Source organism: Perognathus longimembris, chromosome 6 (assembly GCF_023159225.1).
Source record: "Perognathus longimembris pacificus isolate PPM17 chromosome 6, ASM2315922v1, whole genome shotgun sequence".
Lineage (NCBI taxonomy): Eukaryota > Metazoa > Chordata > Mammalia > Rodentia > Heteromyidae > Perognathus > Perognathus longimembris.
Window position 1 is genome coordinate 73460170 of NC_063166.1, and position 18171 is coordinate 73478340.

Genomic DNA, 18171 nt, shown 5'->3' on the forward strand with positions numbered 1-18171 from the left:
TGTTAAAGAGGACTGTTTAGGGAAGAAACACTTAGGAACAGCATGGTCTGTTTCCATATTTTAGGTCTCCAAGTGTTTTACAGGATGGCTTGTGAGGAGGAAAATTGAAAATACATATTTAGTTGCTGGCCTCCACTCAAGACTGTGAAAGGTGAAATTGTTTCTCACTTGTATTTCACTGTCTGCTTGCTTATTTCCACAGAGATGCCAAGGTTCCATCTCCTCCCCCAGGACATAAGTGGAAAGAGGTCCGACATGATAACAAGGTCACTTGGTTGGTTTCCTGGACAGAGAACATCCAGGGTTCCATTAAGTACATCATGTTGAATCCCAGTTCACGAATTAAGGTAAGAGGGAAACTAAGGCTGTACCAGTGGGGGGCTGATAATCTTTTTATTGAAATGTAATATTCTTGCCATCTAGACTCACATAGACAAAAACAGTCTACACTAAAAGGCACATACTTTTAAGGTTAGCCATATCTAGTGACCTATTTAAGATGGATCAGTTTTTCTGTGTACATTGTAATCTTACCAAGTCACATATACTGCAATCCCAGTGTGTGCCAGGCACAGTGTGCTTGGTGCTTGAATTGTGTTGTTTAACATTTCAGATGCAGTCCTTGCCTTCATGGTCTCTGCTTGCTGTCCCTTAAGCACAATATGATTAAAGATTGTTCAAGTGAAGATAAATGTCTTTATGTTGTCATCATTTGGTTTTGGGTGTATTAGGTTTGAACTCAGTACCTTGAGGTCTCACCTTGTGTGCTCATGACTGATATTCTACCACTTGAGCTATGCCTTCAGTCTTGTATTTTGCTAGTTGATTGGAGATGCAGTCTTGCAGGTTGTACTGGCTAGCTTTGAACTGCAGTCCTCCAGGTCTCAGCCTCCTGATTAGTACTGCAGGCAGAAGCCACTGATGCCCAGTTACTCTTATTCTTTTTTTTTTTTTTTCCAGTCTTGGGGCTTAAACTCGGGCCTGCCCACTATCCCCAAGTTTCTGCTCAAGGCTAGCACTCTACCACTTGATTCACAGTAACACTTCTCTGCCTTTTTCTGTTCATATGGTACTGAGGAATTGAACCCAGGGCTTCATGCTAGCATGCTAGGCAGCACTCTACCACTAAGTCACATTCCTAGCCCTCTTATTCATTTTTATTGGCACTTAGGATGAGAATTTTTCTCTAAATCTAGGTTGGGTTTTTTTTTTTTTTTTTTTTTTTTTTGGCCAGTCCTGGGGCTTGGACTCAGGGGCCTGAGCACTGTCCCTGGCTTCTTTTTTTTGCTCAAGGCTAGCACTCTGCCACTTGAGCCACAGCGCCACTTCTGGCCATTTTCTGTATATGTGGTGCTGGGGAATCGAACCCAGGGCCTCATGTATATGAGGCAGGCACTCTTGCCACTAGGCCATATCCCCAGCCCCTTCTCTAAATCTAGAAACATGATGTTAAATCTAAAGTCTCTCATACCTCTTCTGGCTTCTTTAGGTCTTAGCTGAGTAGGTTTTGCCAGGACCAGATGGGTTGATACATTTGAAAACCACCATAAACTATGTTGTATACATATGTGATGGTGTTTTGACAAGTAATTGAAAGGCAAAACTGTGTTGGCATCTTGTTAGTCAGCTTGCTATACCTGCTTTGGTTAGTTGTAGTAACTTTCCTTTGACACATTGGAATTTTGAACAGCAATCTTAAAAAAGATACAGGGATGCAAAAGGGTAACAAAAATTATCAGCTAGCAAAACAACATGAATGCACTGAATGTTATTAGTGGTAAAAATTTAAGTTACGTGCATTTTACCACAATAAGTTATTCAATTAATGAATATTGTGTTACTATTAAAAATTATCTTTCATATAAGTTGACATTTGATTCTTTTTGTTTTGTCAGTCATGTGGCTTGAACTCAGAGTCTGGGCATTGTCCCTGAGCTCTTTTGCTCAAGACTAGCACTCTACTACTTGGAGCCACAGCTCCACTTCGGGTTTTTGAGTGGTTATTTGCAGATAATAGTCTCACAGACTTTTCTGCCCAGGCTGGCTTCAAACCCACAGTCTTCATATCTTGGCCTCCTGAATAGCTAGGATTACAGGCATGAGCCACTGGCACCCGGTGACATTTGATTCTCTAACAAGTATAACAACTATACATATTTCACCATTTTGTAGATGAGTAAGCTTAATCTGATAGCTGCTTACACTAACTTTTGTCTTCATAGACTCTAACTTAAGTTCTTTGGTTTCCTCATACTCTCCCATGATGTCTTGCTGCCAAATTGTGGCCAGCCTTAAGACACGTCAGAAAGAACAGTAGAGAACTATTAAAGGATTTTGAATGGAGGAGTGTCTTAAACATAGGTAGTCTCACTTCAGCAAGATTTTTGGTACATACACATTCTTTACAAATTGTCTATAAGTGTTGCAGAACAGATGTTAAAGGTACCATATGAGAGTATACTAGACCTGGTTTGTCCTCTGGGGTTCAGGAAAGGCTGTCCTAAGGAGGTAATTAAAAGTTGAATAGGAAAGGGATAAAGAGATGGGTTTTCCAGTCTGAAAAAATGCTGATAAGGGAAAGAGGCTGTTGATAGTGCTTCTGTGCTCTTCCCAAGAGATGAACATTTTACAGGATGAAAGTCAAAAAGCCTTCTTTGCAATTTGACAGGACTAGTTGTCCTTGACAGTGAAAGTGGGGCAAAATGTGTTCTTCATAGGTTTAATGCCCCTAGACTTTCTCTTCAGCTCTGCTTTTCAAGCATGCTTAAGTTCAAGTTTGAGCTCTAAACTTGAATATTCAAACTCATTTGTACTCCTGTGTCCTTAAATAATCCACCTTTGGGGTTGGGTCTTGCAGGGTGAGAAAGACTGGCAAAAATATGAGACTGCTAGGCGGCTGAAGAAGTGTGTGGACAAGATCCGAAACCAGTACCGAGAAGACTGGAAATCCAAAGAGATGAAAGTCCGGCAGAGAGCTGTAGCACTGTACTTCATTGACAAGGTGGGAACTGTTTCCTGCTAGAAAACTCGTTTTGACCATGACCCACAATAAAAATAGGCTCTTTTATCACAATCTTCCACACACACACATATGCATTTGTATGTAACTGAATCAAAAGTTTCACAAACCATTGCTTAGTTTTACTACAAGCAATGAATCTTAATATTTCTACTTTATTCATTCTTTTAGATAAAAGATAATTATAATTCATAAAACGAATTCAACTATTAATTCATCACAACTACCATTTGAAAGACAGTGATGTAGGGTTTTTTTGTTTTTTGTTTTTTTGCCTTTGTTGTTGTTGTTGTATGTGGGGCCTGGGTGCTATTCCTGAGCTCTTTCACTTAAAGCTAATCTCTACCATTTTGAGCCATAGCTCCACTTCCTGTTTTCTGGTGATTAGAGATGAGAACTTCACAGACTTTCCTGTCCATGCTGGCTTTGAACCATAATCCTCAGATCTCAGCCTGCTAAATAGCAAGTATTTATAGGCATGAGCCAGCAGTGCTGCAGATCTCTAATTTATTAGTACTCTCATTTTTGCATTGCTTATATTTTAGCATGAATTCTGAATTATAGCAGAATTAGGACACTAGTTTTTTGTTTTGTTTTGTTTCTTACCAGTTCTGTGGCTTGAACTCAAGGCCTTGCACTTGCTTAACTCTCTTGACCACAGCTGGCACTTGACCACTTGAGCCATGCCTCCAGTCTAGTAGTTTGCTCGTTGATTGGAAATGAGACTTAATTTACTGTCTGAGTTAGCTTTGAAGCACCTCGACGAAGACTAGGTGTTTTTATTGTTTTGGGATTTTTTTTTTTTGGCCAGTCCTGGGCTTTGGACTCAGGGCCTGAGCACTGTCCCTGGCTTCTTCCCGCTCAAGGCTAGCACTCTGCCACTTGAGCCACAGCGCCGCTTCTGGCCGTTTTCTGTATATGTGGTGCTGGGGAATCGAACCTAGGGCCTCGTGTATCCGAGGCAGGCACTCTTGCCACTAGGCTATATCCCCAGCCCTTGGGATTTTTTTTAAATTGTTATGTTTTGGGGTTTTTTGTTGTTGCTTTTTTCTTTTTTAGTGTAATCACCTTAAATGGAAATAGTCCGTCATTATTTTAAGTGTAATTTTTTGTTATTTCTTCCTGTGTTTCCATTTCTGGGAGTAGAGAAGTTTCGATCTTTGAGTTTAGTATCCCTCTGGCTTTCATGGAAGTAATACTGCAGAGTCTAGAATTTCCAGACCATGCAGACAGATGCACTCTGTCCTCTAGAATAATTGTGAATTTTCTAGAGACCTTATGAGGTGCACAGGTTTTCTTCATTCATGCTCACCTTTTTTTTTTTTTCTCGCTCTCCCCTGAACAGCTTGCTCTGAGAGCAGGCAATGAGAAGGAAGAAGGAGAAACGGCAGATACTGTGGGTTGCTGTTCACTTCGTGTAGAGCACATCAATCTACATCCAGAATTGGATGGTCAGGAATATGTGGTAGAGTTTGACTTCCTTGGGAAGGACTCAATCAGATACTATAACAAGGTTCCAGTCGAGAAAAGAGTAAGTGAAGGCGGCCTGTGCTTCCTAGCCTGCCTTTTCATTTTGTCACCATTTAAGTGTGTGTGTCTGTATCTGTGTACTCGCTATACTTCTCTGGGCACTAACTAGCGAGAATGACATGAAAGAGAGAAGAAGAGAGGTATTGTTTGGTTTGCTGTGCGCCTTGGAGTAGTAATTAACAAAGCCTGAAGCCTGAAGTTGCCCTTGTGGGGCATACAATGTATAAATGGTCTCCACTGTTCTTTTGTTTGAATTTGCTAGTCATGTTGTAGCATCAGCTCGTTGGTTATCTTGCACATTCCTTACCTTGTGTCTTTGCTCATCTTTGCCCTCAGTCCTTGGTGTTGGTTTTTTTTTAGAAAAAAAAAAAAGTATTTTAGTCTCCAAATCTCTAACACCATCACAGTAGAGGGTGCTGTAGCTCCATAGTCCCATCCCAATCTTTCTCAACATATTGGACTTGAACCTACAGAGAACTGGAGCCCATTAGATAACATGTATATCAATATAAATGTATTCAACTGCTAAGTAATGATGGGACTGCATTCTTAGGAAGCACACAGTACAGTGTCTAGGATTAAAAGCTATACAGTATGTACCCACAAATGACTCAGAAACACGTAAGTGTGTATATACATACCTAATACATATGACACTAAGTAAAGGGTGTATGAATTGCCTCTTCTCTTTTGAGAGTTTTTGTGAGTTTGAAATTATTTCTAAAGTAAAGCTTGCAAAGAGAGTATTGACTAGATTTCACTTACTTCTTTTAGGTTTTTAAGAACTTGCAACTATTTATGGAGAACAAGCAGCCAGAGGATGATCTCTTTGATAGACTCAATGTGAGTGGACACCACACATGGGGCTAAAAGAATGGCATTTTATGTTACTTTTTCTCTCTGAGGGGCACACAGCAGATCTCTTGCCTGTTTCAGAACACTCCTAAAGCCCCAAGGCAAGAACTAGATGAGCCCTGCATTTCCCCCCTCCCCCCCCCGTTGCCTACAGAGCCTTCCCTCTCACCTCTGCTGTAGACCCAGGACTTTCCTCTGATATTGTAACCTGGAAGATCTTAATAGGGGAGGATAAATTTGCTTTATTAGCAGGCTTACGATGAAAGTTCTTTATGAGGAGGTTTTGTGCAGCCATATATCCTGGAATATAGGATGTTCTCCTCTTCCTAACTTCCTACTTGAAGGGAGTAAACTTGACAAGATTGTGACTACACTGGCATAGTGACTGCTGGGGCTTAGCAGAAGACATGTACCTCAATCCCAATATCTTGTCATCTTGTCTCCTGCAGACTGGTATTCTAAATAAACATCTTCAGGATCTCATGGAAGGCTTGACAGCTAAGGTATTCCGCACATACAATGCCTCCATCACACTACAGCAGCAGCTAAAAGAACTGACAGCCCGTAAGTATGCTTGACCACACAGGCCCTGTACACCCCTGCTGGTGGAGTCAGTGTCCTTCCTTAAGTCCTATATTAGATCTTCTTTTTCACCTCCCTTTGTGACCACAACCTTTTTTCCTCCTGGCTTCTAGTAAAGAGCTAAAGTTTAGTTGTATAAATATTGAATCAGGGAGATACTGAGTTTGGAATACCAGTCTTGGGCCAAACAAAAAATAGGGAAAAGAAATAACCATTGAATCAATGCTTCTCTCCCCCCGCCCCCCGCCACCTTCTCACTTGTAGATTAAATTCATAGAATGTGAACAGGCACTTTCCATCTGCTTTAAAAAATATGTATTTTATATTTTATGTTTTGTATGTTATTTGAAAGCTTACAGAGTGAAGACAGTACTTTTAAGGTCCTGTTAAGTTGAAAAGTAAAGTTGTCATGGTTACCACAAAAATGTAGGGGTAAATCCTTTGCCTAAGGATTCTGTTCATCTCTCCTTTCCATAAGAATAAGTAATTCTTTTTTTAAATACCCACAGGCTCCTTCCTTCCCATGAACTCTAGGGTTTAGTCACCACTAAATTTCTAATGCCTTCAGGAAATTTGTCAAGTGATCTTTAGACTTTGCAGAAAATATAAGACCCGGCTGGGGATATGGCCTAGTGGCAAGAGAGCTTGCCTCATATATATGAAGCCCTGGGTTCGATTCCCCAGCACCACATATACAGAAAACGGCCAGGAGTGGCACTGTGGCTCAAGTGGCAGAGTGCTAGCCTTGAGCAAAAGGAAGCCAGGGACAGTGCTCAGGCCCTGAGTCCAAGGCCCAGGACTGGCCAAAAAAAAAAAAGAAAATATAAGACCCATGTTGAGGTTCAGAATTGCAGGGTAGGATAAAGAATGCCACATGATACAAGTAAAAATTTGTTTTGGATGACATAATTTTTCTTTCTGAAACATACTGCACCAGGCACTGGTGTCTCACACCTGTAATCCTAGCTACTGAGGAGGCTGAGATCTGAGGATTGCAGTTCAAAGCCAGCCTGGGAAGGAAAGTCCCTGAAACTCTTATCTCCAATTAACTACCCCAAAACTAGAAGTAGAGCACTAGCCTTGAGCAAAAAAGCTCAGGGACAGCACCCAGGCAAAAAAAAAAATAGTAAAGTATACTGCCTTTTGTCTTTAACATGTAAACTTTAAAGATCCTCTCCTTTCACTCTCTTGATTTCCCCCAGTTACATACATTTTCCCCCTCTAAAATAATGGGGATAGAACCCAGAGCATCACAACAGTCTACCACTTGATCCATGACCCCAATTTTCTTGTTTTTGAGAATAGGATCTCACTAATTTTGCACAGGCTGGACCTCCTGATCCTCCACCCTCCAAGTAGTTTAGATTGTATACATGCACTATCAGGCCCAGACCCTATGTTTACATTTCCTTTTTAGGCTACCTTGGGTGGTTAAGTATACGACAGGGAGTGAAGCAAGAATAGCTCTTGACCAAACTCCCAGAGTGAACGAAAGTTGTATATTTCACTGTACTATTAAAAAGACAAGGGCTGGGGATATAGCCTAGTGGCAAGAGTGCCTGCCTCGGATACACGAGGCCCTAGGTTCGATTCCCCAGCACCACATATACAGAAAACAGCCAGAAGCGGTGCTGTGGCTCAAGTGGCGGAGTGCTAGCCTTGAGCGGGAAGAAGCCAGGGACATTGCTCAGGCCCTGAGTCCAAGGCCCAGGACTGGCCAAAAAAAAAAAAAAAGACAAGCCAGGGATGGGGATATGGCCTAGCGGTAAAGTGCTCGCCTTGTATACATGTAGCCCTAGTCCGATTCCTCACCACCACATATATAGAAAAAGCCGGAAGTGGCGCTGTGGCTCAAGTGGCAGAGTGCTAGCCTTGAGCAAAAAGAAGCCAGGGACAGTGCTCAGGCCCTGAGTCCAAACCCCAGGACTGGCAAAAAAAAAAAAAAAAAAAAAAAGCCAAATGCAATGGGACTCTTAGGTTCCCAATTACTTGAGTGGCTGAGGCAGAATTGTTGGGGGCTATACAGTGAGACCAGATCTCAGAGAAGTGAATTACAGAGGACCGGAATTGGAAATTCATCTGGACTTGGCTTAATGGAATCTTCCTACTGTCCTTTTTTCATGACCATTGACTGTGCTTTGGAAGAAATTTGAGTAAAATAAGAGCTAATCGTATTTTGGAGCTAAACCCTGAGGAACACCATTATGTACATACTCAGTATACAAACTGATCCTTTTACTATCCTGTTTTCTTTTCAGCGGATGAGAACATCCCAGCAAAGATTCTTTCTTATAACCGTGCCAACCGAGCTGTTGCAATTCTTTGTAACCATCAGAGGGCACCACCAAAAACTTTTGAGAAGTCTATGATGAACTTGCAGTCTAAGGTATCTCATGTTTGAATGATGGGGAGAGAATCTTGTGTGCTCTGGGATGATCAGCTGAACATGAGAATCTTCTATAATCTGGGCTGGGAGAACAATGTGAGAAAGGCCCATGCTAAAGACAATGATACTCATGTTGAATATCAGGGTGCACATTGTTCTGGACTCTGTGCTGAGGACATGCTTTGTTTTACAGTGCTCATTATGATATATTTCTTAACTACTATTTTTTTTCCCTTATTGTACATGAGAAAAATACATAGTCTGGACAGCTCAGTGAGAGAGAATTTGCTTAGTATATGCAGGGCCCTGGATTACACCCCCAGTACTACAAAGATATATAGTAATGTTTTTTTAAATCATGTTACCAGTGTCCAAAAATAGAATGTTTCTCAGTCATAGAGCCTTCCTTACGCAGTATGCACAAAGCCCTGTGGGTTCCATCTTCAGTGCTGCAGATATGCGGGGGGATGGGGGGACACAACACTTTTCTAAATTAATTGGTCCAAAATAAAAAGATGTTGAAACAGTGATATTTAAGTCCTCCATATTCCTAGTACTGTTTTTATTTTTATGCATTGTATGTGAATCATGTTTTTATATAGTTCATCAAACATCTGTTGATATTGGCTGTGTGCCAGAGTTGTGCCCTGTGGGGAGAGACTGATGTGCAAACAAGTCTGTGTTTCTACTTTCATGTAACTTCCTTTCCTCTTGCTTATGCCTGGCATTGAGCATTTCCACCCTAAGTTTATGGTGATTCTAATAATTACTGCAAATTTTGAGGTAATAATGGGCATAAATGATACCCTAGGGAGTCTGCAAGTATAATGTATGACAATATCATATTGGTGATAGTCATAGGTGCTTAACATTCTATGGTGTGTTTTCCTCATTTATAATTGAGGAAGAAATACTAAATGTCAACTAAGATTAATGAATTTAGAGATATAATTCTTTTTCCATCCAAGACAAATTTTTACTTATACAGATGTTTTTAGGCTTAGGATGTTTCTCTTCTGCAACAATATCAAGAGGAGATCAAAGGTACACACATACACAACATAGTGTATGCTACAGATGCCTTCTGGCTTTCCTGAAGGGATGTCTGAGTGACCATACCTCCACAGACCTCTTGAATCCTTGACCATAGATAGCATTGGCCACCTTACAAACCACCCATTCTAACAGTTGCCCGTCATCTGGTATTGTTTACTCTCCTCATATTACCATTCCACACCAGAATTAAAAGCACACATGTTCAGGTGCTGTTTACCCAATCGAAAAGACCCTCCCCAGAGCATCAGGAGGTCATTTGTTGTTCTCATTCTGGAACCACTGTTTGGGCAACTCAGGCTGCCTGCCAGACGAATCCTCCAAGCCAAGGAACCTTCTACTATGTGCCCACAAAGCAAACATACACCCATTTGCCAAGTGAATCAATGGAGCCTTTGATGCTTGAGTGAATTTGACATACCCTGCCAATTTAGCATTCACAGAAATGGTTAAAAGATTGTGGTTTGCTGCATTTCTAGCCTAAGAAGAATCTGTCTCATGGTGTCTGTGATGCTTTTGTGTATAGAATCAGTTCCCTCAACTTTGCTTTGGATTTCAACATAGATGTTGGAAGTAAGCCACTCATAGGAAAACATACTTAACAATTTTCCTACAATGGTAGCCTCTGTTTCTTTTCTTGGGCTGTGTGTGTGTGTACGCACGCGCGCACATCTAATTTAAAAAAAAAAAAGCTCAGTAAACAGCAGGCCAATGTGTATGAGGCAAATATGTATTTACTCTGGGATGCCCTCTTGACTGTGTAGGTCAGCAGGGTGAACACAGGCGGGCTGTTCTCCTGCCCTGTCTGCACAAGCTCACTGACTTGTACTGTGGCCCCAATGCATTACCTGCTACTATCTCTAAGGGAACTCTAAGAGGCGCTATTTCCCAGGGACATTTCAAGGGGTTCTAAAGTTTCCTGGACATTCTCTTCAGCATATCCTTTTTTCCCTTCTCTTACTCAAACTTCTCGCAGAATATGAGGAATAACCAGGGCATGTTCATCCTAAAGAGTTTCTCCTACCATGTTCTTGGAACTTAAAATAAAACCTGGCATAGGCTCCACTTGATGAACAGCTCCTTTCATGTGTCTACAGCCAAACACTCAATGACTAGCACCCAGATTTCCAGGTTACTGTCCTTATAGACCATTCTCTGGGTGGGTTCGTTTTGTGTAATTGACGGGACATTGAAGAACGTAACTGAGCAAATAGTTCAATTCAGCAATCAGTGTTTGCCTCTTCTCTGCTCTCATAATTTTTTAATACCTTCAGTGTTCTTACCTGGAAAACCACTGACAGAAATAACCTAGTGGAGACAACTACCAGAATTCTCTTTAAATGGAACCCTTCTTTTTTTGTCCCTGGCTCGTTTTGTTCCTAACTTTACTATGTTCCTGCCCACCTAGATTGATGCCAAGAAAGACCAACTAGCAGATGCTCGAAGGGACCTGAAAAGTGCTAAGGCTGATGCCAAAGTGATGAAGGATGCAAAGACCAAGAAGTATGTATCTGACATTGTTCCCAGTAGAGTTGGTTGAGGGAAGAGTTAGGTCACTCAGAGCCCTGGTGTCCAGCCGTTCTAATGTGCTTTGTTTTTCCTTGAAGATAAGGTCCCCCTATGTGGCTCAGACTAGCTTCAAACTAATTGTCTTCCTGTCTGAGCCTCCTGAGTGCTGGGATTACAAGTGTGCAGCTGGTTTTCTGTCTTACTGGTGTCTTCTGGAAATTTCTGTACCTATAGGCCTTTTACACTATTACTGCTTCTAAATGGTAAGGTTTCCTGCAGTATACTTTAGGGGGCAGGTTTGGGTTTGTTTTGTTTTTGTGCCACTATGAAGACTTGAACTCAGGGCCTTGTGCTCTCTCCCTTGGCTTTTTGTACAAGGCTGGCGTTCTACCACATGAGCCATTTTTTGCTATTTAAGAGTCTCACAGACTTTTATGCCCTAGCTGGCTTTGAACTATGATCCTTAGATTTCAGACTCCTAAATAGCTAGAATTACATGCATGAGCCACCAGGCCCAGTGTTTTTGTTTTTCCAGTATTGAGCTCAGGGGACTGAACTCAGGGTTCTGTGCTTGGTAGGCCCTATTACTTAAACCACTCCGGCATCCCCTTTTGCATGTGTTAGTTTCAAGATAGGGTCTGTCTGTTTTTCCTGGTTGGCCTGGACTGTGCTTCTCCTACTTGTGTTTCCCTGTGTCACTGAGGATGATAGGCATATGCCTCTGCACCCAGACATTAGCAAAGTGCAGTCTCATGAGTGTTTTTTTTACCTGGGCTGGCCTTCAACCATGACTTTCCAATCTTTGCCTCCCTAATAGCTAGGATTACAGATTTAAGCCACCATGCCCAGCCAGACTTGGTTCTTGATAAATGCCATTATTCCAGGGTAGTAGAATCCAAGAAAAAGGCTGTACAGAGACTGGAGGAGCAGTTGATGAAGCTGGAAGTTCAGGCCACAGATCGGGAGGAGAATAAGCAAATTGCCTTGGGAACCTCCAAACTGAATTATCTGGACCCTAGGATCACAGTGGCTTGGTAAGCACTGACCCTTTGTAAAGCTCTTGCTGCACTTGCTGGAGAAAGTTGAAGGGCTACTTTAGCACCAAGCTGCATGCTTCTCATCCTCCTTGGAAACCTCTGGCTTCTGCAGTATACAGAGAGCCCTATTTGCCGAGCCCTGTCTCCAAGGACAATGGAACATCATAAATGGCTCTAAGGAGTCAGTTTTGTTGCCCCAGTTTAGGGTGTTTTAAAGAGATGGTACATCGCTATTCTTTACAAAACTTTAGTACAGAAAGGGAAACTTGTAGCCCTTACTGAAGGGAAAACAAAAGAGTCTGTTCTACACTCTGACAGAACTTCTCAGTGCAATTTTTGCAAATCAGAGAAGTAGAATGAAAGAGAAAAGAGAATATAGATATGAGCAACTTACACAAAATAGGATCTTTTAACAAAGGGACATCAACTCTAATGTGTGCACATACTCAGAAGCACCATTTCTCTCATTATAACATAATTGCAGCATAACATATGAAATAGATGGCTTATTGTTTTGGAAGATGTTTAATTAGCTTTAGTTGTTGAGTTCTAGGCATAGGTGGCAATATCTTCCCTAATAGAATCATCTCAGAGGGGCCACAGGATCCCTCCCACTCTGGTGCTAGAGGTTGAATTAATCTTTAAGGAGACAGAGGAGCACAGTGGTTTAAAGTATGAGTTATGGAGGCACACTGCTTAGGTTAAAACTTAAGCTCCACTCCTAACTCCTTATGCAAGAGCCATCATTATTTTAAATTCCTTCATTTCATCGGTACCTTCTTTGTTCGTACAATCTGTAATGGCACCTACTTTTAGAATCAGTGACAAGAGTAAATGAAGTACACACAGCCCTTGGAACATGCTTATTTAATGCATCATTCATTTGTAGCCTCCCCAGTCAGATGTGAAGAAGAGAGCCCATTCCTGGTCTGGGAAGTAAAGGAATATACAGAAACCCCCATGTACCATATGCAAAGCTTAGTACTGATAAGTGTTCCTTGAGCAAGACATAAGGCTTTTGAGGAACTTTCCACAGGTCAGAAGTAGAAGGTTGCTTGCTGCTATATGTTTGCTTGTGTGCTAGGCCACTGATCAGGATTGCAAGAATGAAGATTACTGCGTAAATTAGAGCATCAGATTCCAGAAGCTGCCTCCCATGTGGAAAGAAGAGTTTTCCCTGCACTCATTGGTTGGTTGGAAGAGGGTGTGGTCTGTGACAGCACTCTATTGCTTTCTGAGTCACACTAATCTTTCTGTCTCCCTTGTTTGCAGGTGCAAGAAGTGGGGGGTCCCCATTGAGAAAATTTACAACAAAACCCAACGGGAGAAGTTTGCCTGGGCCATCGACATGGCTGATGAGGACTATGAATTTTAGCCAGTCTTAAGGGTCAGAGTTCTGTGAAAAAGAACAGTATGGTTTGGGGAAGATGGATAAACTGTGAGCCTCGCTTGCCCTCCACCTGAGGAAGAGAGGCAGCAAGTCTTAACAAACCAACATCTTTGTGAAAAGATAAACCTGGAGATATTATAAGGGAGAGCTGAGCCAGTTGTCCTATGGACAACTTATTTAAAAATATTTCAGATATCAAAATTCTAGCTGTATGATTTGTTTTGAATTTTGTTTTTATTTTCAAGAGGGTAAGTGGATGGGAATTTGTCAGCATTCTGCCAGGCAAATTCAGTTTCACTGAAACATTTGGATTCTCTTAGCTACTGTATGCGAAGTCCGATTATATTGGTGCGTTTTTACAGTTAGGGTTTTGCAATAACTTCTATATTTTAATAGAAACGAATTCCTAAACTCCCTCCCCGCTCCCCCATTTCAGGAATTTAAAATTAAGTAGAACAAAAACCCAGCGCACCTGTTAAAGAGTTGTCACTCTATTGTCATGGGAATCAGTTTTCATTAAACTTGAAGCAGTTGTGACATGGCAGTGTTTTGGTTCAGACACCTGTTCACAGAAAAGCATGATGGGAAAATATTTCCTGACTTGAGTGTTCCTTTTTAAATGTGAATTTTTATTTCTTTTTAATTATTTTAAAATATTTAAGCCTTTTTCTTGATCTTAAAGATCGTGTAGATTGGGGTTGGGAGGGATGAAGGGCAAGTGAGTCTAAAGATAATGAAATAATCAGTGACTGAAACCATTTTCCCATCATCCTTTGTTCTGAGCATTCTCTGTACCCTTTACGATATCCATCTTTTTCTTTTTAAAACCCAGACATTCACTTGAGAAATTTTATTGTATAAAAAGTTCCACAGGTCAGTAAATTTAGAGGAAAATGAGTATTTGGTCCCCTCAAAAAAGGAAGAATAATCAAGATTTTAGGGTTTTTATTTTTTTTCTTTTGTAATTGTGTAAAAAATGGAGAAAAAAACCACAAAAAGCAGAATTTTAATGTGAAGACATTTTTTGCTATAATCATTAGTTTTAGAGACATTGTTAGTTTAGTGTGTGTGCAGAGTCCATTTCCCACATCTTTCCTCAAGTATCTTCTATTTTTATCATGAATTCCCTTTTAATCAACTGTAGGTTATTTAAAATAAATTCCTACAACTTAACGAAAATTCAGTGTCTGAGTCTTTGTTACTGAGGGCCCTAGGCTAGATTTAGAGCTCTTGGCTGGCATTTAGTGTGGATATAGTCTAACCTACTCAGAGCAAGCGTAGGGAAAAGATGGGATTAGGCCGGACTAGAAGGGGAGCATCCTACTGCTATTGACATGGGATGAAGATCTGAAGATTATGCTAGGTAAAGAAGGCCTTAGAAAGGGACTGTCTAGAAACCCATGAGAGCTCTATCTCAAGCCTAGTCTGGGTTGTGTTTGGGAGCAGGCAGCATCTAGGGTATTTGGGAGTCAGATATTTGGAGTTTTCCTTGTGTACTGGCCAGAAGCAAAAGGTTGCTGCTTTTTGTGTATTTGGCTTTTTTTTTTTTTTTTTGTGCCACTCCTGGGATTTGAATTCAGGGCCTAGGTCTTGCCCCTGAGTTTCCTTTTGCTCAAGGCTAGTTTTCTGCCACTTGAGGCACTGCACTACTTCCAGCTTTTTCTGAGTAGTTCATTGAGATAAGAGTCTCAGGGACTTTCCTGCCCTAGCTGGCTTCAAACTGCAATCCTCAGATGTTAGCCTCCTGGGTAGATAGGATTTACAGGTGTGAGCCACCAGAGTCTGGAAGAAGGTTCTTTATTTTTAGATTTACTTGTGTAGCTAAATTGCCTATAGGGATGGAAAGAATGAAGATTACTAGGTATATTAGAGCACCAGATCTCAGAAGCCACCTCCCTGTCGAATAAAGACTTCTCCCTGCACCCAAGTCTACAATTCCAAAAGTATTCTAGGTCAAGAGAGCAGGAAGGTCAAAAAGAGCCCCTCTAGCTTGCTGGCTTGAGCATGTGTTTTTAGGTAGCAAGCCATCTATCTCATTGCTTGTCTTAAGTTCTACCTAGTACTAGGCCTCAGCATACCCCCCAGGGAATTAAGAGGGTTATGTATCCATCATTGCTTTGAAGCAAGAGATTGAGCTAGATATTTTAAATGTCTGAGGTGTTAGCCAAGACCAAAAGCATGGAATATATGCCTGTACCCTACATATGGTGACCATGTGATGAGAACATGGCTTTTTGGATTTGGGACTTCAGTGGGAGATAAGCTTGTCCACAACTAGAAATCAAGTACAAAAGATAAAAGACCCTCCTTGGACAGGAATTAATACCTGCCTCTAGCAAGGACCTTCCTGAAAATAGTCTTAACAGCAGGCACGGAGTACCCAGCTGGCTGGTCAAGGCAACTGTGGAGGACATCGCAGTCATTGTCAGCAAAGCCAGTGAAATAAGCTGAACTGATGATGGGACAAACGCTGCACTGGTAGAGGTTAGAGACAGATATTAAAGGCCTTGAAGGACACTTAAGCTCGGAGGTAGACTACTACTGCCTTGCATAATTATCCAGTAGGTCATAATTTTAGTCATATCCAAGAGTAGAGGCAGAATGGGTAGGATCTGAGATGTTCTCTTCGGCCGGGCCTGTCTGATGCCAGAGTCCAGCTGTGGGCAGAGGGATAGTTTCTCTGTACACTAACCAAGTGCACATCTCATCTCTCCACATCTGACTAAATCTGTCCATCATTCTTACCAAAGCTGTGAGATTTACCTCAGGCCTCTTGCTATTTGAAAAGAAAAAAAAAAAAAGCCAAGGATTGGTGGCGCATGTCTGTAATCCTAACTACTCAGGAGTTGAGAGATCTGAGGATCCAGGTTTGAAGCCTGGGCAAAAAACTGTCTATGTAACTCTTAGTTCCAATTTACCACCAAAAAACCTGGAAGTAGAGCTGTAACTCAAGGGGTAGTGAGCCAGCAGCAAAGCTTTAGGGACAGCATCCAAACCCGGAATTCATCACAGCCCCCAAGTTCTTCCCAGATACCATCTCTCTAACGTCTTCATTTCACAAACAGGCACCTGCCATTGAGTCATGTACACCACCCAGTCTTTCCCCACCCACTGCAGCAGGCTCCTCTCCCAGCTGCCCATCCCCACTGTACTCTGACTACAGTCGCCAGTGACTAAGTGACCAAACCATTCTGCCTCCTGCCCAAGCTCTTCATGGCACTTTTGGCCACTGTATTTTTTGTTGTTGAGGATTTTTTTTTAAGCAATTACATTCAATTTTGAATACCATACATCTAGCATTCCAAGGATGCAGTGGTTTTAATACTGGCTGGTGTATCCTATCACTGCCGATAGGTTTAGAATATTCTTATCCTCAGTAAAGATCCTCTGTCTTCAGGTGTCTTCCACAGGTCTGTCTATAAACGTGTCTGGACATTTCCTACATTGCGGCCATTCTCTTCTGAATTGCCTCGGGCTCCCACAGTGTTACCCTCCCCTGGTTCCACTCCTGCCCCTCTCAGGCTGTATCAAGTCACACCTACGGGCAGTATCTCCTCTCTGCCCAGGCCTCTCCCCCAAGCTCTACACACATCAACCACACCTTTTCAGGGGAAGGCCACAGGCAGAATCAGACTCCAAGCCTGTCAGACCTGGGTTTCCAGTTTCTGTGAAAGGTTCCACATCCGTTCTGTCTCCAACCCGGACATGCCAAGACAAGGCAGCCCCATCCTGCACTCCTTCCCCTATTCTCACATCCAGTAAATTACCAACTTTAAAATCACATCCTAAATAATACATTCACTGAATTACAGGCATTTTCCTCCTGCAGGAAAGAAAAAAAATGGTTTTAAAGTTTTCTTCTGAGAAAGATGACTTATATTTCAGTCCTTACAAATTCCATCATATAATGAGATACTCTTAACTTGTTTTGAACCAAAAGGCCCCTTTTGGAGAAAACATTATCCTGAAATGACCTCAGTCAAGCTAGTTTTGGATGCTTATAAGTAGTCCCCTGACAAAAATCAGTAAACAAAGAAGCAAAGAAATTTAACACAGACTTAGTAATTATTTTTCACAACCCCAAGTACTCCATCTAAATAAGCCTAAAGATCACTAAATAGCATGACAGTTGGGTTTTCTTTTTAGTGTTGGTAATTATGCTTTATATGTGTGTATATGTATATGTGTGATTGTGAAAGAATCTTCCAGAAAAAAATGGTGACAAATGAGACTTAAGGCAAAATAACATGAGCAATTTAGTGGGTTCCTAACTGCTGAAACTAGGGCTGGAGCACAGGGACTCAGTGGCAGACACTTACCTAACATGCATGACGCCCCGGGTTCCAGCTCAGCCATCATAACAGCAATGACAAAAACTGCTGAAACTGGATGATAGAAGCATCTCACTCTACTATTTTGTTTACACTTACACATTTCAGATTTTTCATAAAATGTTTTAAATGACTGACTATTCTGGAGATCACTGCTATTTTCGGAAGAAATGGGGGGAAACCCCTGTTTTAATATCACAGGTAACCAGGATAGATTGAAACTCCCAGTGACATCACATTGCTTCTCTGCAGAAACATGGGCAACTCTCAAAGCCCCACTGATAATGATCCCATTGATAAAAAATTTTAGAACCTGTGGTGACCAAGTAAGTTGGATGAAGGTGGTAGTACATTAGTTAATTCAAAAAGTGGGTCTCACTGGGTGCCAGTAGCTCATACCTGTAATTCTAGCTACTCGGGGCTGAGACCTGAGGATCGCAGTTCAAAGCCAGCCCAAGCATAAAAGTCCCCAGGAGACT

At 41.6% G+C, this 18171-nt stretch overlaps 1 protein-coding gene across 1 annotated transcript in view; it reads left to right on the forward strand.

Annotated features, from left to right (window-relative positions):
* Nucleotides 1–14540, forward strand: part of Top1 (DNA topoisomerase I) — an 88961-nt gene extending 74421 nt beyond the window's left edge. The window contains exons 13-21 of the mRNA XM_048349323.1: nt 203–347; nt 2858–3001; nt 4365–4550; nt 5324–5392; nt 5854–5968; nt 8245–8372; nt 10834–10928; nt 11819–11968; nt 13244–14540. Coding sequence (XP_048205280.1) covers nt 203–347; nt 2858–3001; nt 4365–4550; nt 5324–5392; nt 5854–5968; nt 8245–8372; nt 10834–10928; nt 11819–11968; nt 13244–13346 — 1135 coding nt within the window. The 3' untranslated portion in view covers nt 13347–14540. The remainder of the gene's footprint in view (nt 1–202; nt 348–2857; nt 3002–4364; nt 4551–5323; nt 5393–5853; nt 5969–8244; nt 8373–10833; nt 10929–11818; nt 11969–13243) is intronic.
* Nucleotides 14541–18171: the final 3631 nt, after the last annotated feature.